This window comes from Anopheles marshallii, chromosome 2, assembly GCF_943734725.1.
Source record: "Anopheles marshallii chromosome 2, idAnoMarsDA_429_01, whole genome shotgun sequence".
Taxonomy (NCBI): domain Eukaryota; kingdom Metazoa; phylum Arthropoda; class Insecta; order Diptera; family Culicidae; genus Anopheles; species Anopheles marshallii.
In genome coordinates this window covers 74591524-74609621 of record NC_071326.1, presented here as the reverse complement: position 1 = coordinate 74609621, position 18098 = coordinate 74591524, and the positions used below count along the sequence as shown (strand labels likewise).

The 18098-nt window shown below is 46.1% G+C and overlaps 4 protein-coding genes and 1 non-coding gene across 5 annotated transcripts in view; 1 reads left to right on the top strand and 4 right to left on the bottom strand.

Annotated features, from left to right (window-relative positions):
* LOC128718564 (uncharacterized) overlaps window positions 1-1928 on the bottom strand; it is a 31200-nt gene extending 29272 nt beyond the window's left edge. Inside the window, exon 1 of the mRNA XM_053812187.1 lies at window positions 1668-1928. Within this exon, the coding sequence (XP_053668162.1) occupies window positions 1668-1928 (261 nt within the window). The remainder of the gene's footprint in view (window positions 1-1667) is intronic.
* Window positions 1929-5928: 4000 nt separating this feature from the next.
* Trnah-gug (transfer RNA histidin (anticodon GUG)) lies at window positions 5929-6000 on the bottom strand. Its single transcript has one exon. It is a non-coding gene; the product is annotated as a tRNA-His (tRNA).
* A 675-nt stretch (window positions 6001-6675) lies between these two features.
* On the bottom strand, window positions 6676-7771 carry LOC128707514 (borealin-like). The gene is made up of 2 exons (XM_053802470.1): window positions 7669-7771; window positions 6676-7589 (listed from the first exon to the last, which is right to left on the bottom strand). The coding sequence occupies exons 1-2, from the start codon at window positions 7769-7771 to the stop codon at window positions 6676-6678; spliced, it is 1017 nt and encodes a 338-aa protein (XP_053658445.1).
* A 1036-nt stretch (window positions 7772-8807) lies between these two features.
* On the bottom strand, window positions 8808-13313 carry LOC128710235 (zinc finger protein 236-like). The gene is made up of 5 exons (XM_053805281.1): window positions 12710-13313; window positions 11657-12583; window positions 9754-11564; window positions 9501-9667; window positions 8808-9294 (listed from the first exon to the last, which is right to left on the bottom strand). Exons 1-5 carry the CDS (start codon window positions 13311-13313, stop codon window positions 8808-8810), a joined length of 3996 nt encoding a protein of 1331 aa, XP_053661256.1.
* A 1824-nt stretch (window positions 13314-15137) lies between these two features.
* LOC128708796 (borealin-like) lies at window positions 15138-16554 on the top strand. Its single transcript, XM_053803776.1, has 5 exons — window positions 15138-15240; window positions 15316-15449; window positions 15511-15619; window positions 15863-16286; window positions 16371-16554. Exons 1-5 carry the CDS (start codon window positions 15138-15140, stop codon window positions 16552-16554), a joined length of 954 nt encoding a protein of 317 aa, XP_053659751.1.
* The last annotated feature ends 1544 nt before the right edge of the window (window positions 16555-18098 follow it).

The window sequence follows — 18098 nt, the reverse complement described above, 5'->3', positions numbered from 1 at the left end:
TCGCGAATGAACACCATCACTCCATCTCAATTTTGGACTTTGGGATTACCTTACTCCTCTTTCGGCTGTCTGGCATCATTTAGACCTTAGCCTGACATCACTACGAACCAACTCATTGGGACAACTACTTCAATAGTCTTTAGACTAGCAGGTAATCGTCAGATTCGAATAGAGTCCATAGAAAAAAGGCAGTGATCTAAAATATTCTATAGAATTCAAATATCGTCCATCTCAAAAAGATGATTCAAATGTCAATCTCAAATTTCCAATTCGATGCTCTTTTGGTCGACATTATTCGGTGCACTATTTAAGTTTTTGCGTCTTAAACTTCCAACTTCAAGGTTTCTGCCATCAGTAGACTCCATTTTCTTTACATCTGTTTGGCACAATTGCTGATGATGTCTATAGTCGTATAGTAGCCATAGGATTGCCTTGAAGAAGATGAACTTTAATGACTCTAACGACTATTTGCTAGATGGTCCTTTTTTCACCAAACGAGGCAGTCTTTTGGTCACAAACCCTTGTAAGGCTTTCTTACAAAGTTGGTAAGCTTGGCCGAGATTTCAAAAACGTACATTACCCTTGCTATGCAGCTTTGATATCTGCGCATAGTGTGTGTGGCGCTGCTGCCCTGACATCCTTTCGAGCATTTGCCGTCAAGTCTTCATTCATACATGATCGTTATAATCGTCCCAGTCCTTATCAAGACAGAATCCAACAGATCTAACAGTCGAAAGCAGCGTTGAATATGAACCAAATTTTGAATTCACGTCACCATTACGTTATAAAAAAGCTTGAAAATGTATTTGTATCCTTCCTAAACTAATACGTAATGCTATAAAATTGAGACCTAAAAATCATCTCAATTAAATGCTTTATATCTTCTACATGCTGAGAGATTCCAGAAAGCATCCCGATAAAAACCACACATCAACCTCAACAACCAGCACTCCAGCAAATTTCTGCTTGTCCATTCGCATCCTTCGCATTCGCGACCCGTGAAGCGGTTTAGTAGTTTAAAACAACATTGCAACAACACCGCTTCCACAGCCACCACTACGAACCTGCGTGCCGGTTGTGTGTGTGTTATAAAGTCATTAAAGCCACCCTGCGTCGTCCAGCTCGTTATGTGAAGACGATCTGGATTGTAAATAATACGGCCTATCGGCAAAAATCTACGGCGACATAGGAAGGAACCCATGGTGAAGATAATTAATATTGGTCGTAGCAAAAAAAAAATCAATTCCACAACCGAACCGTTGATTGGCACCGCGGTTCGGACAGCGATTGGTGTGCGTTGTAATAAAAAAAAAACATCCACTTTAGCGGCCATTTGCCTTCAATCAGGTGGAGAAAGCGAAACGTGAATTTTGCGAACACTGCGAAATAGAATGGCAAATATCGGCATTCCTCTAGTAGAATTGAAATAGATCGTTCCCCTTTTCGTGTACCAAAACCAGTTTTATCAGGTTGCTTCTAATCGATTATTTAAAAAAAACTGTTGAGCTATTGAAACAATAAACCAAAATCGAAACGCTTCCTTCAAGTATGAAATCAACCGATGATTAATTAATCCCCACACTTTAACACTCTCTCCCTCTTTCTCTCTCTCTCACCTTACGCGTCTAAAACTGAGAATAAACAAAAGCCCAAAACTAGTTACTCACAATTTCATTCAACATATCCGCCAACAGTATCAACCGCAGCTTGGACAGCTTCGTCCGATAAACGTTCCGTTCCGGGCGTTCCGTCTGTCCACTCGTCCGTTCCTCCCCGACCGGCCGGGGACCGAGGGCCCGGCCGGCAGGACCCGGTCCGGTCACGAGCAACCCACGGCGCGTCCAGGGTGCGCTGCCGGTGTTCGCATAAATTTGTACTAAAACGCTTAAAATCACAACTAATCGCATTATCGTCGCTAAAATTTGCATCTCATTTAAATGCAACGAACAGCGAGGGCACCGGGCCGGGTTTGGAACACCGAAACACGTAACACTTCTTTTATTGGAGCTTATTCTCTTCTCCTTTTCTTATCTTCAACCTTCCTGGACGTTGTTGTGTTTTGCGGTGTTACTCTGGCCCCCTTTGATTTCCATGCGGGGGCACACTCCACTTGGCCTGATGCCCCACTTGAATGGCTTGACCTTTGCTACCGCCAGCGACCATAAAAGGCAAGTCCCTTCACCGTGGGCGTTTTAAGAATCCAACACCTCCCGTAACCTTACGGCCGAGTGGGGGGGGGGTCTGAATCACCGTTATGATTCTGGGCCCTGCAACACTCGGACACCGTGTGGACCGCGACAGGTGACGATGGCCGGTCGATGATGTTGAAGATGCCGATGATGATGATGCTGATGGTGAAAATCTTTCTTTCCTTTCTGATTTCTGATCCGTTCCACTTCTGCACTTCTGCACCCATACACAATCACTGCACACGCAAAACTTCACTATCAGATACAAACACACACACACGCACAGTGTAGAACGGTAAAGAAGGATAGAGAGCAAGTAGCATTAAACGTGTGCTGAGATTCGAATTATTAAAGCACCACCGAAAACAACAATGCGTCACGCGACCGAAACCGTTATCAAATGGTTCCACCACCATCAGGTGGGTCACTTTCGAGGGGGGACGTGGGTGGGGGGATGGGTGTTTCTTTTCCTTTTTCCTTTGTCTTTAAGGTGAGAATCGGTTTCAAATCTCTTTCACCCGGTGATTCCGCCCGTTCAGCTGGGCCGGTTTTGTTAATGCACTTTTGGGCTGTCGTTTGTTTGTTGCGTGGTAAGGGTAAGGGTGGGCCCCAACACGATGGGCAAACCAATATGGTAATAAAATCGAACAAAAATCTCGAGGGTTTTTTTTTTCAATTAAGCGAGAGAAACCCTTTCCCGATGTTCTAAAAATTTCACTACAGCTTTAATTTAATGAAATTAAGTATACTTTTTTATCGAAACATTATTATTAGAATATTTTTTAACAACTATGAAATTGAATCACAAATTTTTCATCACACTGAACTTTGTAAAAAAATATGTTTAGGGAAATTATTTTTTTAGTAAAACATTTTGATTTTCATAAATTTTTGTTAATTTTTTTGCAACTTAATGAATAATTAAAACACCATTTCCAAAACATCTTAGTTTTAATTATTTTAAATACTTTTACAAAATTAATCAATCACTTTTTACATGCACAATTTTCATTGGTTTTTTTTTTCTATCGCATCAAGAATTTCGTACACTAATGGAATTTTTTTTCTCTTTTATGAAATATGTCTTATAATTAAATTCAACTTTAATTGATAAAAATGTCCTGCGAAAATGTTTAATTATCTTTTTAATTAATTTCTTAACTAAATTAATATAATACAAAAACGCATTGACACAAAAACTAAACAGAAACAATCAAATGTTCTAATCAGGCACACACACACTCACACACCCATACACTACCAAAAATCACACACATAAACGTAAACACCAAGTAATGTAAAGTAAAACGTAGCATAAAACGTCCGAAAAATGGTTTGACCACCGCGCAAAACAGTGCTCGGGTGCTTGGCTAATGGGTACGGCGTTACCTGCTCCACCGGCGACTGATGTCGTTCTGGACGGTGAAGACGAACCGCAGCGCAAACCAACCGATCGCTGTCGGCCGGTCCTGACCGGACTACTGCTTCTGCTTGTTCGCCGTTCGGAATTGTTCTTGACCGTTGATGATCACCGTTGATGATCGTCGTATCGCGTACCTGGGAGGGTACGCCATCCCCCCCATAAAAGCCACAGTTATCGATCACGGTGCCGCCCGTGGTGGCGGCCCGCACGAGTAGCTCCTTTGCTCGTTTTTTGTTTTTTTTGTTTTTTTTCCTTTCTTTGTTATGATGTTCTGACTTCCCGCGAGAAGGAAAGAGCGTACAGCGCACGAAAATGGTATTGGAGGCCAACGGTTGGACACAATAAAGCATCCCTTTTCGTGGGGATTCGTGGGGCAGGGATGGATGGGTGGAAATGGCGGAAAACCGAACACGTAATCGAACCTGACGTTCCGTATCACTTCGCGTGGAAGCAGCAGATGAAGCGGATTCGGGAATTGAGTGGTTTTGTTTTACCTCATTTGTTGCCGGTTCTGTTGTTGGGTTGAATCGTTCTCCTTTCCCCCGGTAGGACGGTAGCGGTAAAGAACGGGAGGAAGACAGGTGAGATGGTCAATTGGCGTTGATTATGCCGGTTGGAACTTATTATGCTGGAGGATGTACCGCATGCCCCATGGGATTGTTGTACGGCTTGTGAATTGTTATTGTTTACGATACGCCGGGTTCGGCTGCAGAACGATGCTCTGGCAGTTCTTCAGCAAGTACCCTCTTGCTTGAAGGGCTTCCTGTGTGTTGGCAGAACGGCGGACGGATATAGTACCACGGTGCAATGTTCAAGGACGGCCGACCGGTGAAACATTGCTGCGAAGCGGCTCGGGAAAGAATCACTGAACACAAAAGACTCAAATGCCGCATCAAGCGACGAACCCGTCATGGGCAGGTTGCGAATAGACTAAAAAGCTGATTTAAGCCTATTACCGTAACAGATATGTGTCTCATTAAAGATGCTATAAATTAAATAGATTGTTGAGTTAATTGAATGCGAGGAGAGTTTTCAGCTAGTAGAACAAATATAATTAATAGTTGGTGAGAGGTGCTCACAAACTGTACTGCAGTAAATTGATACTTTGCCTTACAAAAAGGCAAAAAGACCTTTTCCATGGTGGATACAGATACAATAAATCAGTTTATAAATAGACGTTGAGATTAAATCATTGCACGGCGAGTCAACAAACAAAGGACTCACATGACGATTGTTTACTGCCTCTTTATATTATTGCCCATACTTCACAGTGGAAGATGCCAGCGGTGATTGAACCTTAAAATAAAAACAAACATAAAACGCTGCGTGTGATCTTTAGCACGAACAGTACACTCAGGTGCAGTGTTTTTTTTCCTGGATGGAGAAAGAAACAGAGAGACAAAAGCATGGCAGCCATAAAATAAATCTTCCGTACAACGTCCAAAAACGAAACCATTTATAAGCAGTAGAACAGTGTTCGGTTCGACCTTCGCAGGGTAAACATGCGATCCCAAGCTGGTAGCTGTGGTTGGTTTCGATACACGATTAATAAACTCTATCCTACTGCTTTACTCATCGAAAGGCACGATTGGAAAGGGATGTAAAAGCGTAATATCCGGGTGTACGATCTCCGGAGGTTCAAGTTCAAATTGGGGTCAAGGATGCTGTCCACGATCGCTGGGCGGACATGCTAAACTATCTTGCAGCAACAGAGCACATTATCAATCGTATAGCTTAAATTGCTCGCATCGTGTCCGTGCTATGTCTGGTCGTGAACATCACTGCTGTCTGTCCCAACGCTTCATCCCAAGGAGGAAGATCACGAGCAGATCTCCAAACACCGTGCGTTGTTTGCGTTTACGATAGCTCATAAAACGAAGTATCCAAAGCAGTGCGTGGAACCACGATGAGCTCACAATCGCAAAGGAAATTTTTAGCTTTTGCACAGCTTACTGATGGGTTTATTAAGTGTAATTAAATTAATTCAACAGTACTAAAAGAAAATAAATCGATTTTGAACACAATTTCATAAAAAGCAAATAATTTAGAATACAGAACAATACTACTATTTTCTAACAGAGGAAAATTATTGTTATATAAAAAAAATGGGCTTAAAATCAATTTATCAGACTATTGACAAAATGGAATTAAATCGGAAGGCACGGAAAAACGAGGCAAAAAAGATAAGTTCATCCGACCACTATTGTCTTCCGTGACAGTGTCTTTTTCAAGTAAAGTGAGAAGTTAGGGGAAATTGCACCCAGCTGTCGTCGTTACCTTTCTCCCAAACTCCCCTTTCTACTAGAGAACAAACACTGCCGTGACCAGGATTCGAACCTGGGTTACTACGGCCACAACGTAGGGTCCTAACCACTAGACGATCACGGCTACAGACGGTGGCTTGCATGAAGCAACATGGACAAGCAACAGGTTGTGAGATGAAAACTCCAAGCAGTCGGCCGTAAGTGAAAGTGGGCTAAAGTAGAGCGGAGAGATGGTTGATAGGTTGGACGAAAAGTAAATACGGGAAAACTATCTTCTGTTCTATATTTATATTCTCTTTGATAATTGAATTAAATATTGCCAAACCAATAAGATTTGCTTTGTACCAAAGTTGCCTTTAGTTAGCGTAACTATTGCGTAATTTGCAATTGTATCGATAGTGTTGAAAATGTTAAAACAAAACTAAATGTTTGTGTATAGTGTACAGACGACTTTTAATGCTAAGAACTTTTGCACCAACCCAACGCTACGACATTTACAAAAGAAAGCTTCGATTCAGCATGGACCAATTCCCACCTCTTTCACACAGAAAACATCTAAAAATAAACATTGGCAATAGTAGATTTTGTACTTTGCAAACAAAGGTAGTATTAACTGATAAATAAAACCCTAGTTTAAACTCTAGTTCAATATATCATGTAAAAGTGAGTGACAAAAAACATTTATTCAAACATTGCAGTATAAAACTGTACGCTTAAAGATACACAAATCACAAAACAAATCAACCCAACCACACACTCAGTCTTTTTTCTATCAGTTTTACGTGCAACTTCTTTGGTATCACTCCTTCATGTGAAAATTGCATTCTTCAGCGTACTGCATGATTTTGTTCAAGTTCGACTGCAGTTTTTTCAGATGCTCCAACGTAGCGTAATCGATTTTGGGTAAAAACTTCGTATCTACATCCTCCAGATCGGTCGGCTGCAACGACAGCACCCCGTTAGATACCGGAATGTTCACATTCGCCATGTGTTTCGTCATGACCGCATTCACGACCGGACTGCCGGTAAGTGAGTAAACATTCTCGCCCACTCTCGGATAGCGTATGAAGGCTAGCGGTGTGTTTGGTTCTACCTTCAGCGTGATTTGGCTCATGCCCCGATCCGTACTGACCGCCTGTGTACGACCCTTCTTGTTGACCTCTGCCATCGGTGTACGAAACTTGGGACGCGAAAATCGTTCTGACTGTCCCAGGAATAGGCTCTTACCCGGCGTACACGCTTCGGGTTTCTTTGCTTTCATCCCAAACAACAACGACGCCGAAGCCGGCTTGCAAGGTGTGGTGGTATGGCCAGAGACGGATTTACTGCGGCGGCGGTTTTTCTTCATTGCCGACGCTAGCGGTCCGATCGGACGTTTCGATGGTTTGACCGATGCCATCACGTCAAATGATTGTTTTGCATTTTCCTCCGTAAGATAACCTTCATCGGTTCTGTATGACTTTTGCAGGCTTGTTTGCCCATCTCCCGATCCGATCGAGAGCTGACTGCAGTTTCCTGCGCCCATGATGTCCTCGATCGCGGAACCCATGTTTAGCACATCGACGAATAGGTTACAGTCGGTCTTTCGCAAATCACCCATCGTCATTTGGAGAATTTCCTTCGGTATGCGACTCTTCATCATGCTCGCCTGATAGTCAATCTTTTCCAATTGAGCGTCCAGCTTTGCGTCGATCGACGTATTAAATGTTTCAGCTATCGAAAATACATAAAAGCACCATTAGCATCCATTTAAAGCATTCAACAGGTTACGCGTCCGCTTGCCTTTACTTACATACAATCTCAAACTCACGCATAATGTTAACGTAGCGCTCCTCTTGATAGCTGGTACGGTTTCGCTTTGATGCCGTGTTTCGAGATACTTTTGTGCGCACCATCTTTGAAAACGAAGCTTATCGCTGAAATAATGAGTAAAAGCGTATTGAGCATCTCTCAAGCCTTTTTAAAATGGAGTCCGTTGAAGTTATAACCCACCTGTTGTAGTAAAAATACCAATCCTCCTGTTGGGGTTTAATATTACCAGTTCTTCGATGTCACAATTGGATCCTTTAACAATTGCAATAGCTAGCCCCTTTGCTCGTAGAACAGGTTTATTCACAAGTAAATTAACATAAATGGGCACAAATTTCGGCAAACAGCTGTTCAGAAGGTCCTTTGCATATAGAAAGCCATTATTTTGATTGTCAAAGTTGACAACAGCTCATCCGCGGTTTGTTTACAATTGCATGCAATAATCCCTAGCACAGTCATGTTCAATCGCGTGGATGACATATTTGTAAACCTAATGGCTGGTAATTTGTTTGTTCATGAATACCATTTTGATGAATATTATACACATTAGTTGCAGTGAACCGAAATATACTATTGAAACCTTTTTTTCTGTGGTGTGAAAAGTGAGGCTAGCGAAATCAATCATAGGAGAAAGCCAAACATCGAGATTACCGAAAATTCTGTTGCAGATGGAAATTTCGCTATGAAAACTGCGGTCATAGATTTGGATCTTTCCTTACGGCATCGCCCGACGTTACATACCAACGAAACTCCGAATCCCAATCGATCTACGTTACGAAAGTTCGTTTATTGAAACTGCAAACTTATGTATTTGCAGCTTACATAAGTGGATGTGTGTTGCGTCTCTGGTATTAAAATGTAAGTACATATATTTATTTACACTACGTTACATCGAAGGCTGCCGAACACGTGTTGGTGTGTTCCGGTGGAATTCGATCGATCGATCTCAAAACTATTACAGAAGAAATCCTCGACCCTTTTTCGTCCGTAGATTGATGTTTAGATTTCACCAAATTGTACCTTACATTAGGGAAAGAGATGTGAACCATTCTGAAAGCACTTTTGCCTAATCACCTATACACACACAGGTGCTTGTGCGAATATGCGTAATTCTTCCGGTCCCTAACTTTCCAATGGCTGCAAACCGTGCGCTGAATACTGATGCTGTACCAGCTCGGCCGCGGTGGTACAGCTAACGTCGCACAAATGGCACTGCATGAGCTTTTCCTCAGTGTGTGTCCGCTTATGGCCTCGCAAGCTGTCCGACCGTCCGAAGCATTTGCCACACACATCGCACCGATAAGGTTTCTCGCCCGTATGCGTACGAAGATGAATTTTGAGTGACTTGGGCCAGGCAAACAGCTTATCGCACATCGGACACCGGTGTTTGCCCTTCTGGCCATTATGCATCGATTCGGCTCCGCCATACTGATGACCGCTGGCTGGTCCACTGGCCTGGGATGTGCTGTCATCCTCGTGGTCATACCCATTGTTGCTGCTGTCTCCACCGCTAGTTGCCGCGAAACTACGATTCGAAGAAACGGAAGCTTTCGTTCGGTTTCTTCGCTTACTCGATACTTTTTCCTTTCGCGAGTTTTTTGTTACGTTCCTGCAAGGATGCAATTTATAAAGAATTATTATTTATCGATTATATCATACATTCGTTTTAGGAGTTAATGTAATAACAACTAATAAATTTATCTTATTCGCTTAATGTAGGACTGCCTATCCAAGTACGGATATTGTACGGAAATCCTGGAAAGCCAGAAATGCCCAGGTCCGAAAGAAGAACTTATTCCCCCATACTATGCTTACATTGTGCTGGATGCGTTCCGGTTTGTACTGTTGTTGGCCGCATACAGAGTATGCTGTCCACCCGCTTCTTCTTCCTCTTCCTCCTCTTCATCCTCCTCTTCCTCAGCGTCCTCCTCATCATCCTCACTTTCGGAGCAGCTCGCTTCCTTTACCATCACTTCGATTACCTGTAATAAATTGAAAACACGATAAAAAATCCAATTTGTGCACCCATTACGAGTTATTCGCGCGCAGCGCTTATCGCACACTGTACCTGTTCGTCATCATCGCTTTCTTCCGATTCCTCCTCCTCTTCTTCTTCGCCTTCTTCTTCTTCGGAATCATCTTCTTGCTCTTCTTCCTCATTCTGGTCTCCACCGGCAGTGTCGTTTCCTCCGCTAATCGTACCACTCCCTAGCATCGACCGGTTGCCCTCTTGCGTGTGTTCCTCTTCCGCCTCACCACCGTCCGCATCCGAATCACCCGCTTCCGAGGCCGTGCTCGGTTCCTTCGATGTCGTTAGCGAAAGCATGTTCAGGAACGATTCCTGCCGGTGGCACTTTTCATGCGTCTTCAGATAATCCGAACGAATGAACGCCTTATCACACTTGTCGCACTTGTACGGCTTTTCGCCCGTGTGCAACCGGATGTGCATCTTCAGCGTGACCGCCGTCACGAACGTCTTATCACACTGGTTGCATTTGTACCGTCCGTCGCTGGTGCGTTCGTAATCCGATCGGTGAAACTCACCCAGCACCGATCGTGACTCAGCTTCGCCGCCCACCGGCGGTGTAGTCGTACCGGGCTTCTGCTTCGGTGGACTCGGATTGGACGTAACGGAGGTATTGTTTCTATTGCTATTGTTACTGCTTCGACTACTGCTGCTACTTCGGCTGCTACTGCTGCTACTATTGCTGCTACTGCTACTATTACTGTTACCGTTACCCTTCGCATCTGCTCCGCGTGCACCTCTGTCGCCATTAGTCACCTCAGCCCCACCGACGGCGGGTGATGAGGATACTTTCGCGGTACTTTTACTCCCCGTCAATTTGGATCGAGCCATCGACGAAACACCATCATCCATCGTGGAATCATCATCTTCCTCATCGGCGCGTGTTGCCGGCGCTGATAAACTATCGCCACCCGTGGCAGCTTCGGCCACCAGTTGTAGGTGCCGTTTCGATTTGAAGTGTTCCTTCAGATAATCTACCCTATTGAAGGACCGGTCGCAAATGTCGCAGTGAAACGGTTTCTCCTCCGTGTGCGCCAGGGCGTGCTTGCGCAGTAAGGCCACCTGGTTGAACACGGTATCGCAAATCTTGCACACAAACTGTCCATCGTTCGATTCGGTGAAATGATAATTTTCCGGCGCCAAACCGGCTCGACCGATGAGCGGTTTGCTGGCGGAACTGCTGCCCGCCGTACCTGTTCCGGCCGGTGTGACCGGGCTTTCAGCGAACGATTCCTCCTTCACCGTAAGTGGCGGCGATGAAGCAGCCGATCGATTACCACCCGTTGCGACTGCAGCAGCCGCCGCGGCCATACTGGCAATCGCCACCGCCGGCAGCATTCCATCCTTAAAGTGTACCTTCAGATGGCGCTCGAGATAATCCGACCGGATGTAGGACTCTTCGCAAAATGTACATTTGTAGGGTTTTTCGTTCGTGTGGATCCGGAAATGGATGCGCACGGTTTGCTGGTGCGAAAACAGTCGCTCACAAACCGTACACATAAACTTTCCGTCGGCCGTTTTCACGCAATACTCTTGCTGATGGTCCGGTGGTTTCCGTTCTTCGATCGGTTTCAACAACGATATGCCAGTGGAAGGTGGTTTCGACGTAATGATCGGCTTCGGAAGCTTAGCCGTCGAGGGCATTGCAGTGGACAGTGGACGAACCGGATCCGATCCGACATCACCGGTCGATTGTGCGGATGGTTCCGTCGGCGGGGCAGCTGTCAAGTCGATTGCACCAGGTGCACCCGGATCTTCACCATTACCGAGTACGTGCTTCTTAAGGTGATTCTTCAAAAAATCCGACCCGATAAAGGTCAGCTCACACAGCGGACACTTAAAGGTGGGTAAATCTGAAAATGGAAAATGTATCAATTAAACAATTGAAGAAAAGGACCGTCTCCCTGTTAGGACACAAAACGCACGCACACACACCAGCACCTACCGGGATGAGTACGCACGTGCAGCATCAAGTCCGGTTCGCGAGCGAAACCTCGATCGCAAACCGGACACCGATGTTTAATGCACTCTTCGACCGCGACTGCTGCGGCCAACTTTTTGGAATGCTGTTCCTCCATGGCCACCAGAAACCGACTATGGACACTGCTTAGCTTCGGGAGAAAGTGGCGCCCGCCAGACGCTTCCTTTCGCTGGAGAAACTTTTGATGCTGATCGCTACTTTCCGCGCCCGTCCCTTCATCGTCTCCATCCTCGTCCTCGTCCTCATCGTCCCGATGTTCGTCGCTCGAGATGCTCGTCCCCGTGCCGGTGTGGGACGTACGCCGGGACACACCAACACCACCTCTAGCACTCTTCGCCATACGATCATCCACCAAATCTTCAATCTTTCGCACCATCAATCGGGGCCTTTTCGCCCTATTTTCAAACTGTGCGTGCTGCGATTGCTGTTGATGCTGTTCCATTGGCAAGTATTGTTCCTCCTCCTCTCCCTCCTCCTCCTCCTCATCGTCCATGGGATGAAAGCTGTGGTACTTCAGGTAGTGGCACTGTAGGAAATCCATCCGGATGAACGCTTTCGGGCACATGTTGCATTTGTACGGTCGATTGCCTAAATGTTGCTGGTGTAAATGTTCCTCCAGCTCAACCGCATCGGTGAACGATTTGTCGCAGTACGTGCAGGCGAAAAAGTTCGCCTCCGTTTCCGGTACCGGTGGCAATGCATCGGCCAACCCCATACCGGCGTGCTCGGTGCGTATGTGGTGTGCGAATGCCGGATCGGATGCAAACACACTGAAGCAAAGCTTGCACTCGAATGGATTGTTCTTCTCGTGGATACGCATATGGTAGCGCAAATGATCCGGCCGATGAAATATCCGCGGACAAACGTCACACTGATACGTCCGGCCCGTGCCTACAAAGAAATAAAGCGGAAAAAGGGAAACAAATCTTACAAACAGTTTCAGAGATGGGTTGTAAATGGGATTCCGCGGCACACTGCGATCGGTTTGGGATGTGAAAAATTCCTGCAAACACGTACCACCAAGCAACGATGACCTCTGTGCCGTCTTCGATAGGATGTTCGCGGCGACGACCATCACATCCTCCTCGTCGTCGTCGTCATCATCATCATCATCATCATCGTCGTCGTCGTCGTCTTCATCGCCGTCATCGTCACCGTCCGATTCATCCTCACTGTACCCGATTGCACCGTTGCCACGCTGTTGCTGTACCTTCAACCCATTCAACACACCATTCCGATGTGCTGGAATGCGCAACATGGCGGAACGACGATGCTTTCCGGTGGCGACGGTGTTACTGCTACGCTCGATAACCGCCCGCCTGTCCCGTCCATTTCCGGCGACCCCATTTGTGGCGCTCCGGTGTGCAACCAACGATGCACGGTGCCCGTTCGTCGGTTCCTCGTCGCCCGAGTGCATGCTGGTGAGAAACTTGATGTGATCCTCATCAATGCCAACCTCCACAATCTCCTGATCCGAGATCGCGTCGCCATTACCGTTCGCTGCCGCATCGACATCCATTGCAACCGACGCAGCTGCAACGGTGGTGCTGTTGCGATACTGTCGCTGTCGACCACCGCTTTCATCGTCATCGTTGTCTTTTTTCTCCGCCTTCAGCTCCATCGCGCGCTATTGGGATACGTGCGTGCGCGGCGGTACTACACAGCAAATCCCGTCGAACAGGCCCTGCAGCTGCTGCTCTTCAACCCGTACCCCCGAGAGCTCACCGTTTCACCCGTCTCTCCGTTCGTCAGTACGGTTTTCACACACTATCGTTATTGACCGCGCCGTTCGTAAACGCACTCTCGTATTCACTTTCTCGGGCGATTGCTTTGTCTCTATCGCACGCGGAACAGCTCCCGCAGGTTTTTGGTACTCGCGGTCGGGTGCTCGTGGTGCGGTGGACACACACAAACACGGGCGTTTGTAACCACCCCGGGTCGAGCAGTGTCCGTGACGCAAGATCCGATAATCTAAACCCACCCTCTGTTGCCCCTATTGGCTATGCGCTACGCGAGCACACACGTATTCCACTGCTGCTTCTCGCTACTGACGGGGGGTGTGAAAGACGGCAAATGGCAACGGTAGCAGCAGCACGTCCACCTTTTTCCCCATCACATACGGCTACACACAAACACACACAGTAACACAAAACACACTAGCTGCGGAACCGTAAAAACCCCGTGGCAGCAGGCGGTGCTACACGTCGGCGGTGTCCTTCAACGGGTGTGACGGCACCAAAAGGAAAAGACGACTAACTGGCGACCGCCCGGTTGTTGGATATGCGCGTCGTGCTCCTTTACGTTCGGAATCGTATTGCCGAAAAAAAACCACCACTGAATGGCTGCCAACATCCGGTTGGTACGCAAAGCCTGTGCCACAACGCACACACGCACACGCTGGTGAGATACGTATCGCCCCGTTTTTACAAGTACCGAAATCGCTTCACTTGCTGCTGCTGCTACGCTGCGAATCCGTCCAGAACCACACGTACGAAACGCGCACGGCGGAATGAATATCGTCGTTGAAATCCGCGCACCAATACACACGCATCAGCGTAACCGAGTGCCACTTGCACACCACCCCCGGGTTGGAACCAGAAATCTGCCACTCGTACGCTTTCGTCGTCGTGCTTATCCGCCGTTTTTCCTGCACTTGTGCACCCGCTCGAGACGACGGGTACGCGAGCGGTACAACCAGGCACGGGTGTGGTGTGGGTTTGGTGGTGCCTGCCGACTGCCTGTCACGCCTACCAATCCGGTTCCTTTGCGATGCGCGATTTCCAGCAGGCGTAAATAGCGAGCTGTGCAGCTTCGCCCTGTGTTCTCCGGTTGTTCCACGACTTTTCCTCCCGCAACTGCCAGCCGCAGACGCATCCCGCTGAACCAACCCTGTTTTGGCATACGGGTCGGGCGCACAGTACAGGTAGCGGGAAGCAGACAAACATCTTGCGGACAGCGCGCGCATACGGCACCGCTGCGTTTCATCCCTTTCCTTCTGCTGTGCTTTTGTTGATTTCGAATTGCGATTCATTCGAGCAGCCACACATTCGATTTTCGAGCAGTTGTCATTTTCTGTTTGCATTTTACGTGCGCTTTCATTATCTTGCGTCGTGTTATAGCTTTCTAGGCATTAATCATATTATTTCAAACATTTATTGTGTAAATGCATTTCAGCTTTTTCGCCCAAAATCAACAAAACCAAGCAGAAAAAATCAGGAATGATTATTTTCGTGCAACGGATTAAAAATTCGACCAGCCTGACAGGAAAAAAATGACAGTCCTTCGAGTAGTTTTGACAGTTCAATCAAACGTACGGAAGTAAACAAACTTCAAAATCTAAACCGCTCAATGCGCTTCCCGCTTGTCACGTAGCTGGTAACGAACTGCATAGAGACGCTTGCCTTTCAGGCCCATTTTCCGTATTAAATTTCTTGATAAAAAAAACATGGTGCGCACAAAAGTTTCTCGTGCGGCTACAAAGCGGGGCCAAAACAGTTCCGATTCGAAGCTGTACATCGAAATGAAGCTGCGAGATTTCGACGTTATCTGTGAGTGTTGTTGTCATACCGTACGTGGTAGGTGCGCGTCACGGAATCAGCTAACTTTATGCTTCTTTTCCACAGCGGATTGCCATTTGACCAATATTGAGCTGAAATATCAGAACGATATGGATAAACTGAACCGTGCGTTTGAGGTTTTGCGTTCCCGTATACCGAAAAATCTGCTTTCACTCACCATGGGAGAATTGCGTGCAATGGTTAGTTCGGTGTTGGTTTTTTGCTGTTACGAAGTGACTATTTCTTGTTTTTAATTTCTAGCAAAAAGCAACTGAAGAACTGAACACCTCAGCTCCACTTAACCAAACAGTGAGCGCAAATATGAGCGCACTGCTGGAGAAATCTTGCCGCAAAAAGTCGAAAGATGATGGTAAGTTTCCGTAATGCCGGATTGTAACGATTATTTCACAGTACGTAGACTGCACTCGTTGGCAGGTATATCATGAAACAACAAAAAAGCACACGCCTTCGCACTTCCACTAATTCTACTCCATTGTAACTAACCGGTGTTTGTTTATCGTTCTATTTTTCGTTCCTTCTCACGCTTTCATCACACGGGTGGTTTTGGTACACAAAACGTTGCCTCCGTTTCTATCGCGATCATAACACTCAGGTTACCTTACAGAGGAAAGCGAACATGGCGATACGTACCGGGTCGGGTCGCTAATGCCCTCGTCGAAGGCACGCTTTGGTCCACTGATGTCAGCTAGAATACGGCGACGCAGCAAATCGACCAGTTCCATCACGACGCCCCACGTGAACCGTTCACTATTCACTGTACCGCAAAGTGCGATGGTTGGAAAAACGCAAACACTCATCGGCTCGGCCCTTAAAGCACAGGTACCGCGTACCGAACGTGCTTCACGATCGAAGCAAAAAACCTCGCCCGTGCAACGCCCGAAGGCGATCAGTGCCGACCGAGGTTACGGGGTGATAACACCAAAGGTACAGCCGTATGCTGCACTAGCAATGATGCGGCATGCGAAACAAGGGGAATCTGTATTCTCTATTACCGGTAGCCCTGTTGTTACCGCCAAGTAAGTACAAAAAACGCAAGTTAAAAGCCTTAAAAGTAAATTTTCTGATGGAGTTACGATTTATTTCCAATTTCCGCCTTACAGTATGCTCGAATCAAGTGCAAACGTTAACATTCCCGTGTTGAACGGTATGCTTGCCATCAGACCAACCGAGCTGGATGTTGTCGATGAATCGCTGCTACGTAAGATCGATCCGAACGTGCTGCTTGAGCTAAAGCAGCTACAAAGCAATTTGGACAAAATTATGAGCACTCTCAATATCTCCTGATACATTTCACCTCGGGACTGTTGCCCTGCCTATTTTCTGTGTCTCCGTTTGATTTAACTTGTAGTTTATCTTGAGATCTTGACGATATATCTGCCCCCCCGGTATTACTTTTTCGCTCGTAAGCCATTTTTTTTCGAACTGAATAAAACGTTCCTAACAGAACACAATCTGCAAATCGGATAAATAACGTTGCAAATGAAAGAATAATAACTATATGTCCTATCGCGATAAAATACAACCAATTTATTTGTGGCAATATATTACAATGATTGCATTTTTTTCGGTTAGAAACAAAGTAGGCTGTTTTTTACCCACGCGTCTAGTATAATCTAACTGTCCACGTGCATAACGCCACGCGAAATCTTCCTTCTATCGATTAGACCCCAACCCTAGCTTGATAAGATTTCCAATGAACGCCCCTCCCTTTTTGGGGGGATATTCAACTGTGAATGGTGTGTGGTTTTGATTAGCGAAAGGTGTCAGTCCGAGTGTGTCGATCGTTCGGGTACCGTCGCGGCTACTGCGGCATTCGCCACCAACAACCATGGGCATGAAGTCATCCCTAACACAGCCGAATTCTTCGCTGATTGATCAAGTTACGCTTATTGTAAAGATTCCTGCCGCCACCGTGTACATCATTTCCCGTGGCCTAATGCTGATCGTCAAAACGTTAACGCGTGAGTAGTTGTTTGTGGAGGGGAACGATTGTTAAAAACACTGGTATCGTTATTTAATACGAGTCATTTATCCTTTCCAGGACTTGGAAGGATGATGCAGCGGTGAACCGAAAACGGATTCGAAGCGTGTACCCGTTCGGAATGCTTTAGTTTCGCTGTTCAGGTCAAATAAGTCAATCAATGCATGATATTAGCCCAGCGGTGTTAAGGTTGTGGTAGCGAGTCGACTAAGTTTAAGCTATTTTAAACGTAAGGTACATTAGCGGTTAGTTTATTTGTTTTTACTTTATAATAAAAACATGAAGATTTTACTGTAAAATTGTAATGTCTTAGAGACTGCTTAGGGACACACAATTGCGCGTACCGAAATCGAATAGCTATCTCTAGATTGAAAACAGGTTTATCGCGGTACTCATTTTATCTACACTTCATATCTTTATTTACGCCGCGATAGCACCGTCTTGCCCTAAACGGGTGCCTTTTTAAAATCGCCCACAATCTATACCCGGTTTACAGATGCACAGATTTTGCACACTAAAATTTAAGCCACCTGTTTGCAAATATTATTGCTCCACCGTCTCTCGGTTCGGGTGTATTGTTAGTGTTGCAGCATTTGGCAACACACTGTAGTGTCTCAGTGCGGGAGGGGTGAACTTCTAGCACACGCTGGAATTGATTTACCAACCCATACACACGCAGCGAGATAGAGGACAGACACGACAAGACAGAACCCCTTTCTATTGCGCCGCTCTGTGCCGATTTGTTGACGTTGCTAAATTAAACGAAATATATCATTTCGCCGTTCTGCGGAAACCTTGTTTCGGCACCATCCATCTTTACGACGAAAACATATCGAACGAACGGTCG